A 14,367-nucleotide genomic window follows, 5' to 3' on the forward strand; every position below is an offset into this window, starting at 1 on the left:
TCAAATTACCAAACATTTCCACTAAGTTCACATGCTAGCAAGGTAATGCTAAAGATCATGCAAGCAAGACTCCAGCAATATATGGAGCGAGAACTGCCAGGTGTACAAACTGGTTTTAGAAGAGGCAGGGGCACCAGACACCAAATTACTAATCTACACTTCATAATGGAGAAATCAAGGGAATTCCAGAAAAGTATTTATCTATGTTTTATTGACTACTTTGAAGCTAGTGTGGGCCATAATAAACTATGGCAAAGAAATAGGGATCCTTAAAGAAATGGGGATACCTGGACATCTGATCTGCCTTATGAGAAACTTGTACGAAGATCAAGAAGCAAGAGTTAGAACTGAACACAGAACCTGGTTCAAGATTGGGAAAAGAGTATGACAAGGCTGGATACTGTCACCCTGCTTATTTAATCTATATGCTGAACACATCATGAGGAATGCTGGAATAGTAGACTCAAATGTTGGACTGAAAATTGCTGGACGAAATATTAACCACCTCAGAAATGCAGATGATACTACTCTAATGGCTGAAAGTGAGGAGGATCTGAGGAAGCTTCTAATCAAAGTGAAAGAATAAAGTGCAAAAGCTGGGTTTTCCTCAATATTAAGAAAACCAAGATTATGTCGACCAACCTTATTAATTCGGTGGTAATAAATAGAAATGAAGTGAAAGTAGTGATGGATTTTGTCTTCTTTGATTCAGAGATTGAAGAGCAGAGACATAACATTGTCTACTAAGATCCATATAGTCAAGCCTATGGTATTTCCAGTTGTGATGTATGGCCGTGAGAGCTGGACTATTAGTAAGGCTGAATACAGAAGAATCAACACCTTTGAAATTGAATGCTGGAGGAAAGTGTTAAGAGTTCGTTGGACAGCAAGAAGATCCAACAAGTCAATACTTGAAGAAATACAGCCCGGCTGCTCACTAGGAGGCTTGATTATGAGACAAAAGCTCAAATATTTTGGCCACATCACGAGAAGACAGGATGCCTGGGTAAAACAGAAGGTAAAAGTAGAAGGGGATGACAGAGGCTATGATGGATAGATAATATTACTCAGACAATGCAAATGACCTTGGGGGATCTTAGAGAGGCTTGGTGTGTAGAAGTCCATGAGGTCACAAAGAGTTGGACTTGACTTAACGACTGAACAACAACAGTATTTTCATTGTATGTGGAATACATTGCAGCAATTTACAGATTACAAGCTCTCACAATCAGAATTGCAATAACGACCTGGTAAAGCACACAAAATGCTGGAGGAACTCAGCAGGTGAGGCAGCATCTAGGGAAATGAATAAACAGCCAGCATTTTGGTCTGAAATCCTTCATCAGGACTGATGAGTTGAACACTGAATGCCGGAATGCTCCGAGCTTTCATGCTAACCGTTATGCTACCGCAGCACACACAGATGCTACCATGGATACTGGTCTTTAATAGACAGGCAAACAAGTTGGGAGGTCTTAGTACAACTTTATAAACCATTAGTTTGGCCACAGCTGGAATATTATATGCAGCTCTGGTCCATGCATATAAGAAAGAATAAGTGGTTGCAATGGAGAGGTTCAAGAAAAGATACACCTGAAGATTCTCTGGGTAGATGCTGCCTGACCTGCTGAGTTCCTCCCACAGCTTGTGAAGCCTCTTCTGCTGCTTCCTTTCTTTGTTATCAGGCCAATTCAAAGTTCCTCTAAGATCATGGGAGCAAATAACTGCTGATGCTCGAAATCTAGAAAATTCCTTCTTTCATTCTCCCCCATGTTCCTAGACTTGAACCTCTAGGATTATTTTTTTCCTCAGACATGAGATAAGACCCTTGCGCCTGATGGCTGACAAACTAGTGATCACCCAACTGGTTCCTGTTGAAATGTCAGATTCTCCCTCTCACCACTCACACCCCTCCACCCCCACCTTTATACTGAAACAGCTCTTTAAATCTGCTGAGATAAGACAAATTAACAAGTGATGATCAAGTGAACTGTGGACAAGGCATGAACAAACCAATAAGCATATAAGTTCTCAATCTGACTAGCATAGGGAAATGGGGAAAAAAACTAAGACTGAAGAATATTGCTGGCATTATGTACAGTCTATTCAGCATCTAAAGAGGAATGCCCTAGAGTACAGAATAGCAATGTGGGTCTCTCAAATGGAAGCAACACACATCAAAGTTGCTGGTGAATGCAGCAGGCCAAGCAGCATCTCTAGGAAGGGGTACAGTCGACGTTTCGGGCCGAGACCCTTCGTCAGGACGAACTGAAAGAAGAGCTAGTAAGAGATTTGAAAGTGGGAGGGGGATGAGGAGATCCAAAATGATTGGAGAAGACAGGAGGGGGAGGGATGGAGCCAAGAGCTGGACAGGTGATTGGCAAAAGGGATATGAGAAGATCATGGGACAGGAGGCCCAGGGAAAAAGAAAAGGGGGAGGGGGGAAAAACCCAGAGGATGGGCATGGGGTATAGTGAGAGGGACAGAGGGAGAAAAAGGAGAGTGAGAAAAAGAATGTGTGTATATAAATAAATAATGGATGGGGTACGAGGGGGAGGTGGGGCATAAACGGAAGTTTGAGAAGTCAATGTTCATGCCATCAGGTTGGAGGCTACCCAGACGGAATATAAGGTGTTGTTCCTCCAACCTGAGTGTGGCTTCATCTTTACAGTAGAGGAGGCCATGGATAGACATGTCAGAATGGGAATGGGATGTGGAATTAAAACATGTGGCCACTGGGAGATCCTGCTTTCTCTGGCGGACACAGTAGAGGAGGCCATGGATAGGCGTGTCAGAATGGGAATGGGACGTGGAATAATGTGTGGCCACTGGGAGATCCTGCTTTCTCTGGCGGACACGGTAGAGGAGGCCGTGGATAGACGTGTCAGAATGGGAATGGGACGTGGAATTAAAATGTGTGGCCACTGGGAGATCCTGCTTTCTCTGGCGGACACAGTAGAGGAGGCCGTGGATAGACATGTCAGAATGGGAATGGGTCGTGGAATTAAAATGTGTGGCCACTCTCAAATGGAAAGTGTTTTATTCCCCTGGGCTCTCCTGTTGAGCATGAAGTTAAAATTAAAATGTCATTTAAATAAAGGATAACCAGCAATTTCTGACGTTTGTAGTTCGTGTAACAGAGCAATCCACAAGAACAAATAGGACAATATCCACCACCCACAGACCACTATTATCCCTGCAATCCAATCAAACCACTAACCACTGGCTCGATGAACAAGGTATCATCAGAAAGCAGCATCTTGTCATCCTGCACCGTTCGGCGACGATTCAGAAAAGTCCGGGACAGGATAGAAATACGTTCACGTAGAGCAGGGTCTTCAGCACATTCCTGCAAAAAGTAGTCTGTCACTTCCTCTTCTTCACTTATCAGATCTGAAAAGAATCTGATAAAAGACATGCAGGTCAGGGCAGGTGCAGATCCGAAAGCTCAAATCACAGGCACAGACAGGAATGAGTGCTCTATATTTACATCACATCCATCATCCATAACATTTCCTCTCTTGTAGAGAGACAGAAATAAAAACAGGAATTGCTAAAAATATACAACATATTAATCAGCATCTAAGGGAGATATTGACTCACTTGGGTGAAACCCTACACCTACCTAGAATGCCATCTTGTTCTCTTTTTCTCATTATTTTCATTTTTCGTTCTCTTTATTTCAAACTTCCAACATTATGGATCCTTGTTAAATGAATTAATGTTGCAACATCATGTTGTAACAGGAGCAAAATGTGAAGCTCCTTACCAATGTGCCAATCAGCTAGGAGTGTATGGCAAGCTTTATATACCTTGTAAATTACCACTTGACAGAGGATTAATTTGCACTGCTCCATTGGCTTCATAATAATGGCACCCCTTGGTCACTGAGATTTCTGCATTTGCACTTTAATTGCTCATTAAAGTTAGAAATCAAGAAATTTCTAACAATTAATAGGACAAATTCACTTTTAATAATATATTTGTCAATCCCTTGCAAGTATTCTTTCTGTACCAGAAAATCTTCCACAGTATTCAAATTGCCATGTACTCCTTCACGGTGAGTTAAAGTTGAGACAGACCAAGGCTTCTGGTGCTTCATTCCTTGCACCAGGCTGCTACCAGTTCACACTTCACGCACATGAGAAAAGCATTGGGCTAAAGAATTTAGGAACAATTCCAATTAAACTGGTTGGTTGAAAAGAGAGGACGAAGCCAGCACTGGTGGAATAAGCCATACAAGTCTTCAGAAAGGAGGAGAAATAATGCAAAACCAGAGGTGATCTCAGAGGAGTGACGGGCCAGATTTTGTAGTGACTGTTAAACTGGTCCAGCTTGCCAGTCAGGAGGCTAGGGGAATACAGTACGCTGTTTCTTCTCATGCCCTTCACAGGTTGCTTCAGAGTGCAAAGTCATTCTAACCATGTGATCAGGTTAGCTGTTGAATGGCCTCGACACATTATCACATCAGAATGTGGCACAGTTTTCAGATCAGGTCATCTCCACATACCTTAGAGAAAATACTTTGTTAATGTTGCCTACAATTTTCCAAGCCTGATCCATTTGCCATTCTTTCAATAAACCATCTCTCACCCTGTATCTGGTAAAGATTCTATACCATTCTCTCAATTTCTCCACCACCCCCATATCTGGCTGATGACAAAACTTCCCAGGCCGGTGCCTTTAAGGAGACTTCCTTTTGCCTTAACCATGGCTTTTTCTCTACTATAGTTGACATGGCTCTCAAACTTCAATGCCTTCATTTCCCTAACTTTTGCTCTCCCCACAATCACAATGAGAGTAGGTTTTCAATCATCCTGACCATCCACCAGCCTCCTCATTCAACAGATCAGCTCCAAAGCTTTGACTACCCACAACAACCAGGCATATCCCCTCTGCTTCAGCATTTCAAAGGAATCATTGTTTCCATGATTTCCAGGTCCACTTTCCGCTTCTCATACCAACTTTGTTTACATCCATGAGCAACTTAATAACTGCCTTTTCACTTCTCTCCTCCTCCTCCTTCTCCTGTCAGGAATAAAAAAAAGTTCTTCTAGATGAAGCAGCAATGGTTTTGCATTTCTTCCAATTTAGTGTGTAATATTCCATGCTCACAATGTGGTGTTCTTTAAATTAAGGATCAAAAGGCAGACTAGGTCACTGCTTTGCAGAAACCCTATACTACGCAAGGGTAGCCCTCAAATTCTTGTCTCCTGTCACTTCAATCCTCCTTCCCACACACACCTTGTCATTTTCTACACTTCTCAATATGAGGTTGAATAGCTATTCTTGTATCTTTTATCTGGATGCAAAACAACCTTTAGAACTTAATACTGAATTTAACAATCTCAAGTCACTATTTTTTTAAGTTCTCTTTCCACAGATGTGGCTGTACTCTTTCAATTCACTTTGTTTAATTTTCACTTCCTTTCTCCAAATCATGTTTTTTAAAGTAATCAATAATTTGAGAACTTTGGTCTGCAGGCCAATAATGCCATTTCCCTCTCTGGAATTCTCCAGATCTGCTGAAGCGTTCTTGATTCAAATGTTGACTTTCTCCTCCACTGATTCTTCCTGACCTGCTGAGTACTTCCAGAATTCCTGTGTCTTAGGAAACAAGACCAAGATCTAACACCACCAAGCAGAAAGATTAAAGATAAAAATTAGCTGCATTTATCACATGTTCATTGAAACATCAAAACCCACAAGTGTTGCCATAATGTTGGCACCAACATAGCTTTCCAACAACTTACTAACCCATATGTCTTTGGAATGTGGGGGAAATCAGAGCACCTGGAGGAAAGACACGCAGTTTTGGGGAATGTATAAACTCCTTACAGACAGTCGTTGGAATTTGGAACCGCTATCGCTGACACCGTACAGCATTGCACTGGCCACTACACTACATAGCCTCTGACCATTTAAAGACATGTTTTACTAACTGCAGTTTACCAGCTGTAGATTGTGTAAATGAGCAGCTTTTATTACCTACAGCCATTACAACTCTGCCCATCCATACCCATACCAAATCCTTATACCCTGGCACCATTTTCATGGCATTTCCAAGGAACAATACCTTTAGAGACAAGGGTTTTCCAAATCAGCAATGATAAAGAATAATGATCTCATGCACAATCTATCCATACTACTATGCCTGGAATGTGCTGCCCATAAATATAGAAACATAGAAACATAGAAAACATGTAGCACAATACAGGCCCTTTGGCCCACATTGCTGTGCCAAACATGTACTTGCATTAGAAATTACCTAGGGTTACCCATAGCCCTCTATTTTTCTAAGTTCCATGTACCTATCCAGGATTCTCTTAAAGGACCCTATCGTATCCGCCCCCACCACCGTCGCCAGCAGCCCATTCCACACACTCACCACTCTCTGTGTAAAAACCTTAACCCTGCCATCTCCTCTGTACCTACTTCCAAGCACCTTAAAACTGTGCCCTGTCGTGTTAGCCATTTCAGCCCTGGGGAAAAGCCTCTGACTATCCATAAGATCAATGCCTCTCATCATCTTATACACCTCTGTCAGGTCACCTCTCATCCTCCACTGCTCCAAGGAGAAAAGGCCGAGTTCACTCAACCTGTTTTCATAAGGCATGCTCCCCAATCCAAAACATCCTTGTAACACACATCAAAGTTGCTGGTGAACGCAGCAGGCCAGGCAGCATCTCTAGGAAGAGGTACAGTCGACGTTTCAGACCGAGACCCTTCGTCAGGACTAACTGAAGGAAGAGTTAGTAAGAGACAAATCTCTTACTAGCTCTTCCTTCAGTTAGCCCTAACGAAGGGTCTCGGCCTGAAACGTCGACTGTACCTCTTCCTAGAGATGCTGACTGGCCTGCTGCGTTCACCAGCAACTTTGATGTGTGTTGCTTGAATTTCCAGCATCTGCAGAATTCCTGTTGTTTGCATTTTTAAACATTCTTGTAAATTTCCTCTGCACCCTTTCTATGGTTTCCACATCCTCCCTGTAGTGAAGTGACCAGAACTGAGCACAGTACTCCAAGCGGGGTCTAACTAGGGTCCTATATAGCTGTAACATTACCTCTCAGCTCTAAGCTCAATCCCATGGTTGATGAAGGCCAATTTACCGTATGCCTTCTGAACCAGAGTCAACCTGCACAGCAGCTTTGAGTGTCCTATGGACTCGGACTCAATGATCCCTCTGATCCTCCACACCGTCAAGAGTCTTACCAATAATACTATATTCTGCCATCATATTTGACCTACCAAAATAAACCACTTCACACTTATCTGGGTTAAACTCCATCTGCCACTTCTCAGCACAGTTTTGCATCCTATCAAAGTCCCACTGTAACCTCTGAGAGCCCTTCACACTATACAAAATACTCCCAACCATCAGCAAATTTACTAAGCCATCCCTCCACTTCCTCATCCAGATCATTTATAAAAATCATGAAGAGCAGAGGTCCCAGAACAGATCCCTGAGGCACACCACTGGTCACCGATTAAGATTAAGATTAAGATCAATATCTCCCTTAATATTGTAGCCACTGAATCATTCATTCCTCAAAGAAAACATTGCCTATAGTCTGTCCCTGTCCAACCACACTGATGTCATAGCCAAGAAAGCTCATCAGTGCCTCTATTTCCTCAGGAGGCTACAGACATTTGGCATGTACCATTTGATCTTCACCAGCTTCAGTCAATGCACAGTAGAAAGCATCCAAATGCATCGAGGCTTGTTATGGCAACTGCTTCACCCATGACCACAAGAAACTTCAGAGTTGTGAACACAGTTCAGCACACCAGAAAAACCAGCCACCCCTACATGCACTCTGTCTATGCTTCCTACTGCCTTGGTAATGTATTCAACATAGCCAAAGACCCCTCCTACCTTGAACATATCTCTTCTCCTTCCTCCCATCAGGCAGAAGATACAAAGGCCTGAAAGTATGTACTGCCAGGCTCAAGGACAGCTTCGATCCCACCTAATATGCCTATTGAATGCCTTCCTAGTACAATAAGATGGACTCTGGCCTCACAATCTACTTCTTTTTGGCATTGCACCTTTTTGTCTCCCTGTGCTGCACTTTCTCTGTAACTGGAACACTTTATTCTTCACTTTGTTATTGTTTTACCTTGTACCACTTCAATGCACTGTTGTAATGAATTGATCTACCAGATGTTTTTCACTTAACCTCAGTGCATGTAGTAATAACTGAACAAATTACCATCTTTTATTAATCCATGCAGGACTTTGGATCCATCTTCAATTCAACATACAAAACCTGTAACAGGTTTGAGCATCTAATGCTAATGAAGAAGTAACAGTAGTGAGGAACTCAAAGTGTTCAATACGACAAAGAGAAAGCAGCAGAGACACTATTAGGACCAAAACCAAACATGTCTCTGAAGCTGATAGAATGCCAGTGGTTTTAAAATTTCCTAAACTCCATAGGTCCTAACAGATTTGAAAGTAACAAATATAGCATCATGAGCAGAGGAGAGTGGGAGAACAACAAACCAAAATTTAAGTTACACACACAAAAAATGCTGGTGGAACGCAGCAGGCCAGGCAGCACCTATAGGTATAGTACCTTTTCCAATAGATGCTGCCTGGCCTGCTGCGTTCCACCAGCATTTTTTGTGTGTGTTGCTTGAATTTCCAGCATCTGCAGATTTCCTCATGTCTGCGTTTTTAAAAACTTAAGTTAGCCTGATATCTGACGTCTGAATAATGTTAGAACCCATTATTGAGCAGAAAGGCACGATGGTGCTGCTGAAGGGTCTTTTCCTGAAATGTCAACTGTACTCTTTTCCATAGATGCTGCCTGGCCGGCTGAGTATCTCCAGCATTTTGTGTGTGTTGCAAAGTAAGGTGGTGCAGCAGTTAGCTCTGCTGCATCACAGCTCAGCCAGCTATGCTTGAACAATTTTGGGTGCTGTCTATGTGGAGTTTGCACAAACAACCTGTGACAGCATGGGATTTCCCCAGATGCTCCAGCTTCCTCCCACATCCCAAAGACAGTAAGTTACACCAGCATAGATGGATAGCATAGGAACCAGAGGGCAATTAATGCTCAGATAGTAGGTTTAAAGGTTGAATGGTATTTCTTTAAGAGCTGGCCTGGACTCAATCGGCCAAATGGATTCCCTCCATGTCATTGGAAAGTATATAATTAATGAATAATGAGGAAAATTATTATGCTATTATAGGGTAAAGGAATGGGTGGAAACAGATGCATAATTCACCACCACCAACATTGAGTTGGTGTTGACTTTAAGAGACTGTGTTTGACACAATGACATGAAGGTTTCTACCGAGCTATACCTTCTGCGTTTGGTTGACAATAAACTTTGGTATTAGTTTCCCTTCAACTTAAAGTAGTTCTACCACTTTATTTAGGAAAACCTACGCTATAACAACTAGGATCCTCAGAAAATAAATCACAAACACTGCCCCCCCCCAAAGTTGCAGGAAGAATGGCAAATGAGTGAGACAACCCGCACATCTTTACATGCAAAAACAGACAAGCACAAATCCACAAATACACCCATGCTCAAAGATGGCCAGGCACGCATCGACAAATACACCCATGCTCAGAGACAGACAGGCACACAGCCACAACTACACTCACACTCAGAGACAGACAGGCACACATTGACAACTACACTCACACTCAGAGACAGACAGGCACACGTCGACAAATACACTCATACTCAGAGACAGGCAGGCACACATCGACAATTACACCCATGAGCAGAGTCAGACAGGTACACATTGACAAATACACTCACACTCAGAGACAAACAGGCACACACCACAAATACACCCATACCCAGAGACAGACAAGCACACATCCACAATTACACTCATACTCAGAGACAGACAGGCACACAGCCACAAATACACTCACACTCAGAGACAAACAGGCACACACCACAAATACACCCATACCTGGAGACAGACAAGCACACATCCACAAATACACTCATACTCAGAGACAGACAGGCACACATTGACAAATACACTCAAACTCAGAGACAGGCAGGCACACAGCCACAAATACACTCATACTCAGAGGCAGACAGGCACACAGCCACAAATACACTCATACTCAGAGATAAACAGACACACTCTCACAACTACAACTGTACACGGAGACAAGCAGTCAAATGTCTACAAGTACATCCATGCTCAAAGACTGCCAGACACTCATCACAACTACACCCAGACTCAGAGACAGGCATCTACACACTCTTAAATACACCCATACCCATAGTCAGGCAGGTACACATGACAAATACACCCATATGAGAGACAGCTTGGCACACATCCACAAACACAACCATACTCAGATACCGGCAACTACACACCCTTAAATGCACTCATATCCAGAGACAGGCAAGCACAGAACCACAAATATACCTATACTTAGAGAGAAGCAGGTATACACCCACAAGTACACCTATACTCAGAGACAGGTAGTCACACTTCTTTGATGAAAGGACAAGAAATTGGCAGTGGAGAAAGATAAGAACGTTTTTGATGAGAAATAACAAGCTGTTCCTCATGTAACCACAAGGATCAGGTAATATACTGGTAATGTGAAGACAGTAGAGGCACAGAAGGAGACAGCTGACAATAGTGACTTGCAGCCAAGCAGGAGACAAGGGATCACCAATGCGCCAGCTCACCAGATGGAGAGCGCAAACTTCAGTAATGACCAAGAAGACACCGGTAATGCAGACGATAGGAAAGCATATGTGGGGAGGCTAGAAGAGATGCCAGAGGTGGTGAGGTGAATGACCGAGTTAATCTCCAACCTCATGGGGAGCTATCTGTTCATCATTTCCAATCTCACCCAAATAAATTAGCTTTGTTCAGTAAATATTAAATTTTATATTATAGTATGTTGAACTTAATATTTCACAGAGAAATCCACAGAAAATAAACTTAAAATGTTGAAAAAAGCATAAAGAGGAGAAAATAAGGCATGAATAGGAGTAAATAGTACAGCAGGAAACTGAAAAACAGCATTTTTTGAAATATTAATATGTTAGAAAGAATGCAGGAAAGAAAGGAATTTCATAAATCATTGAGTAAAGATATACAGTGCTTATAAAAAGTATTCACGACACCTTGGAAGTTTTCATGTTTTATTGTTTTACAACATTGAATCACAATGGATTTAATTTGGCTTTTTTGATACCGATCAACAGTAAGACACTTTTGTGTCAAAGTGAAAACAGATCTCTACAAAGTGATCTAAATTAATTAAAAATATAAAACACAAAATAATTGATTGCATAAGTATTCACCCCCTTCAATTCAGTATTTTGCAGATACACCTTTGGCAGCACTTACAGCCTTGAGTCTGTGTGGATAGGTGTCTAACAGCTTTGCACATCTGGACACTGCAATTTTGCCCTATTCTTAGACCAGGGATCCCCAACCTTTTTTGCACCGCGGACCAGTTCAATATTGACAATATTCTTGCGGACCAGCCGACCAGAGGGCGGTGGAGATGTTCAGGTAGGGTTAAATTCACCTTAACGTGTCTTTTACAGTTAGGGTTGCCAACTTTCTCACTCCCAAATAAGAGATAAAATTAGCAGCTAAATCCCGGGACACTTTACCCCAGGAAAGACCACCATGACCATGAAGCCTTGCGCAGGCACCTGTGCACGCATGCGTGACGTGCGCATGTGATGTGCACATGCGTGTACGTGCCGTTTTTCCCCCCACAAATCGGTTTTGCCTTCATCTTCCCGACTATACTGTACATACATTATTTCTACTTTATATAGGCTGTGTATTTATCATATCATTCCTGCTCTTACTGTATGTTAGTGTTATTTATTTTCAGTTTTATGTGTTATTTGGTATGATTTGGTAGGTTATTTTCTGGGTCTGGGAACACTCAAAATTGTTTCCCATATAAATTAATGGTAATTGCTTCTTCGCTTCTTGCCATTTTGGCACGAAAGGTTTCATAGGAACACTCTACCTTAGCGGGGGAAATATGGGACAAGGGCAGTCCCGTATGGGACAAACCAATTTAGCCCAATATATGGGATGTCCCAGCAAATACGGGACAGTTGGCAACCTTATGTTCAAGTTCAACAGTGCGTGACAGGGAATGAGGAAAGGTGCAGCTGACTCATATCGTTTCCTCGCGACCCGGTAGCACATGCTTTGCGGCCCGGTACCGGTCCGCAGTCCGGTGGTTGGAGACCGCTGTCTTAGACCATAAGACCATGACATAGCAGCAGAATTAGGCCATTCAGCCCATCATGTCTGCTCCACCACTCCATCATGCTGATCCTGGATGCCACTCAACCCCATACACCTGCCTTCTCTCCATATGCTTTGATATCAAACCGATCAAGAAACGGTCAACTTCCACCTTAAATATACCCACAGATTTGGTCTCCACCGCAGTCTGTGGCAGAGCATTCCACAAATGCACCACTCTCTGGCTAAAAACAAATCCTCCTTACTTCTCTGTTCTAAAAGGTCACCTCTCAGTTCAGAGGCTGTGCCATCTAATTTTGGAAACCCAACATCAGAAATATCCTCTCCACATACACCCTATCTAGTCCTTCCAACATTTGCTGGTTTCTATGAGATCCTTACACATTCTTCTAAATTCCAGGGAGTACAAGTCCAAAGCAGCCAAACTCTCCTCATATGTTAACCCCTTAATTCCCAGAATCATCCTTATGAACCTCCTCTGGACTCTCTCCAATGACAACAAATCCTTTTTGAGATATGGGCCCAAGCTCCAAGTGCAGCCTCACTAGTGCCTTATAAAGACTCAGCACAATTTCCTTGTTTTTATATTCTATTCCCTTGAAATTAATGCCAACATTGCATTTGCCTTTTTTACCGAAGACTCAATCTGTAAATTAACCTTCTGGGTGTCTTGCACGAGGACTCCTAAGCCCCTTGCACCTCTGATGTCTGAACCTTCACCCCATTTAGATAGAAGTCCGCGCTACCAAATACTTTTACCAAAATGCATTATTATACATTTCCCAACACTGTATTCCATCTGCTACTTTTTGCCCATTCTTCCAATTTGTCTAAGTCCTGATACAATTGCATTGCATCCTCAGCACTACCTACCCCTCCACATATCTTCGTACACCACTAGTTACTGACAGCCAAACAGAAAAGGCCCCTTTTATTCCCAGTCACTGCCTCCTGCCTATCAAATGCCTTCTGAAAATCCAAGTAAATGACATCTGCTGCCTCTCCTTTGTCCACCCTGCTTGTTACTTCCTCGAACAACTCCTAACAGATTTGTCAAGCAAGACTTCCCTTTACGGAAACCATGCTGACTTTGACTTATTTTATCATTCATCACCAAGTACCTCAAATTTTCATCCTTAATAATAGACTCCAACACTTACCCAACCACTGAGGTTAGGCTTACTGGCCTATTACTTTGCCTTTGCCTTCCTCCTTTCTTAAGGAGTGGAGTGACATTTGCAAGCTTCAAGTCCTTTAGGACCATAGCAGAATCAAGATATTCTTGAAAGATCATGACCAATGCATCCATTATCCCTTCAACAATCTCTCTCAGACTCTGGAATGTAGTCCATCTGGTCCAGGTGACTTATTCACCTTAAAACCTTTGAGCTTGCCTTGCACTTTTTCCTTTGTAATAGCAATGGTACAGATTCCTGCTCCCTGACACTCACGGACCTCTGGCACACTGTTAGTGTCTTCCACAGTGAAGAAAGATGCAAAGTACCCATTAACTACATGTGCCATTTCATTTTCCAGTGGTCCAATATCAACTCTCACCTCCCCTTACTCCTTATAAAACTGAAAAAATCTTATGGTATCCTGTTTTATATTATTGGCTAGTTTGCCTTCATATTACATCTTTTCCCATCCTATAGCTTTTTAGTGGCCTTTTGTTGGATTTTAAAAGCTTCCCAATCATCCAACTTCCTACTCACTTTTACTACCTTATATGACCTTTCCTTGGCTTTTATGCAGCCCTTAATTTCCCCTGTCAGACATGCTTGCCTAACTCTGCCATATGAGAACTTCTTCTTCTGTGGGACATATCTATCCTGCTCCTTGTGAACGATTCCCAGAAACTTCAGTCATCTCTGCTCTGCTGTCAACGCTGCCAGTATCCTCCTCCAATCCACCTGGGCAAGTTCCTATCTTGTGCCTCTGTAATTCCCTTTATTCCATTGAAATACTGATGTATGTGACTTATGCTTCTCCCTCTCAAGATGCAGTGTGAATTCAATCATATCTTCTTCTTTATAAACAACACACATCAAAGTTGCTGGTGAACGCAGCAGGCCAGGCAGCATCTCTAGGAAGAGGTACAGTGACGTCAACTGTACCTCTTCCTA

General features: G+C 42.5%; 1 protein-coding gene across 8 annotated transcripts in view; it reads right to left on the bottom strand.

Annotated features, from left to right (window-relative positions):
- The window catches only part of hydin (HYDIN axonemal central pair apparatus protein), a 981,559-nt gene that overhangs the window by 801,994 nt on the left and 165,198 nt on the right, over positions 1-14,367 (bottom strand). For all 8 annotated transcript variants that reach the window (XM_072279252.1, XM_072279251.1, XM_072279249.1 and 5 more), the window contains exon 9: positions 3,221-3,404. In XM_072279252.1, the coding sequence (XP_072135353.1) occupies positions 3,221-3,404 (184 nt within the window). The remainder of the gene's footprint in view (positions 1-3,220; positions 3,405-14,367) is intronic.

The sequence above is a fragment of the Mobula birostris genome, chromosome 15 (genome assembly GCF_030028105.1).
Source record: "Mobula birostris isolate sMobBir1 chromosome 15, sMobBir1.hap1, whole genome shotgun sequence".
In the NCBI taxonomy this organism is placed as follows: Eukaryota; Metazoa; Chordata; class Chondrichthyes; order Myliobatiformes; family Myliobatidae; genus Mobula; species Mobula birostris.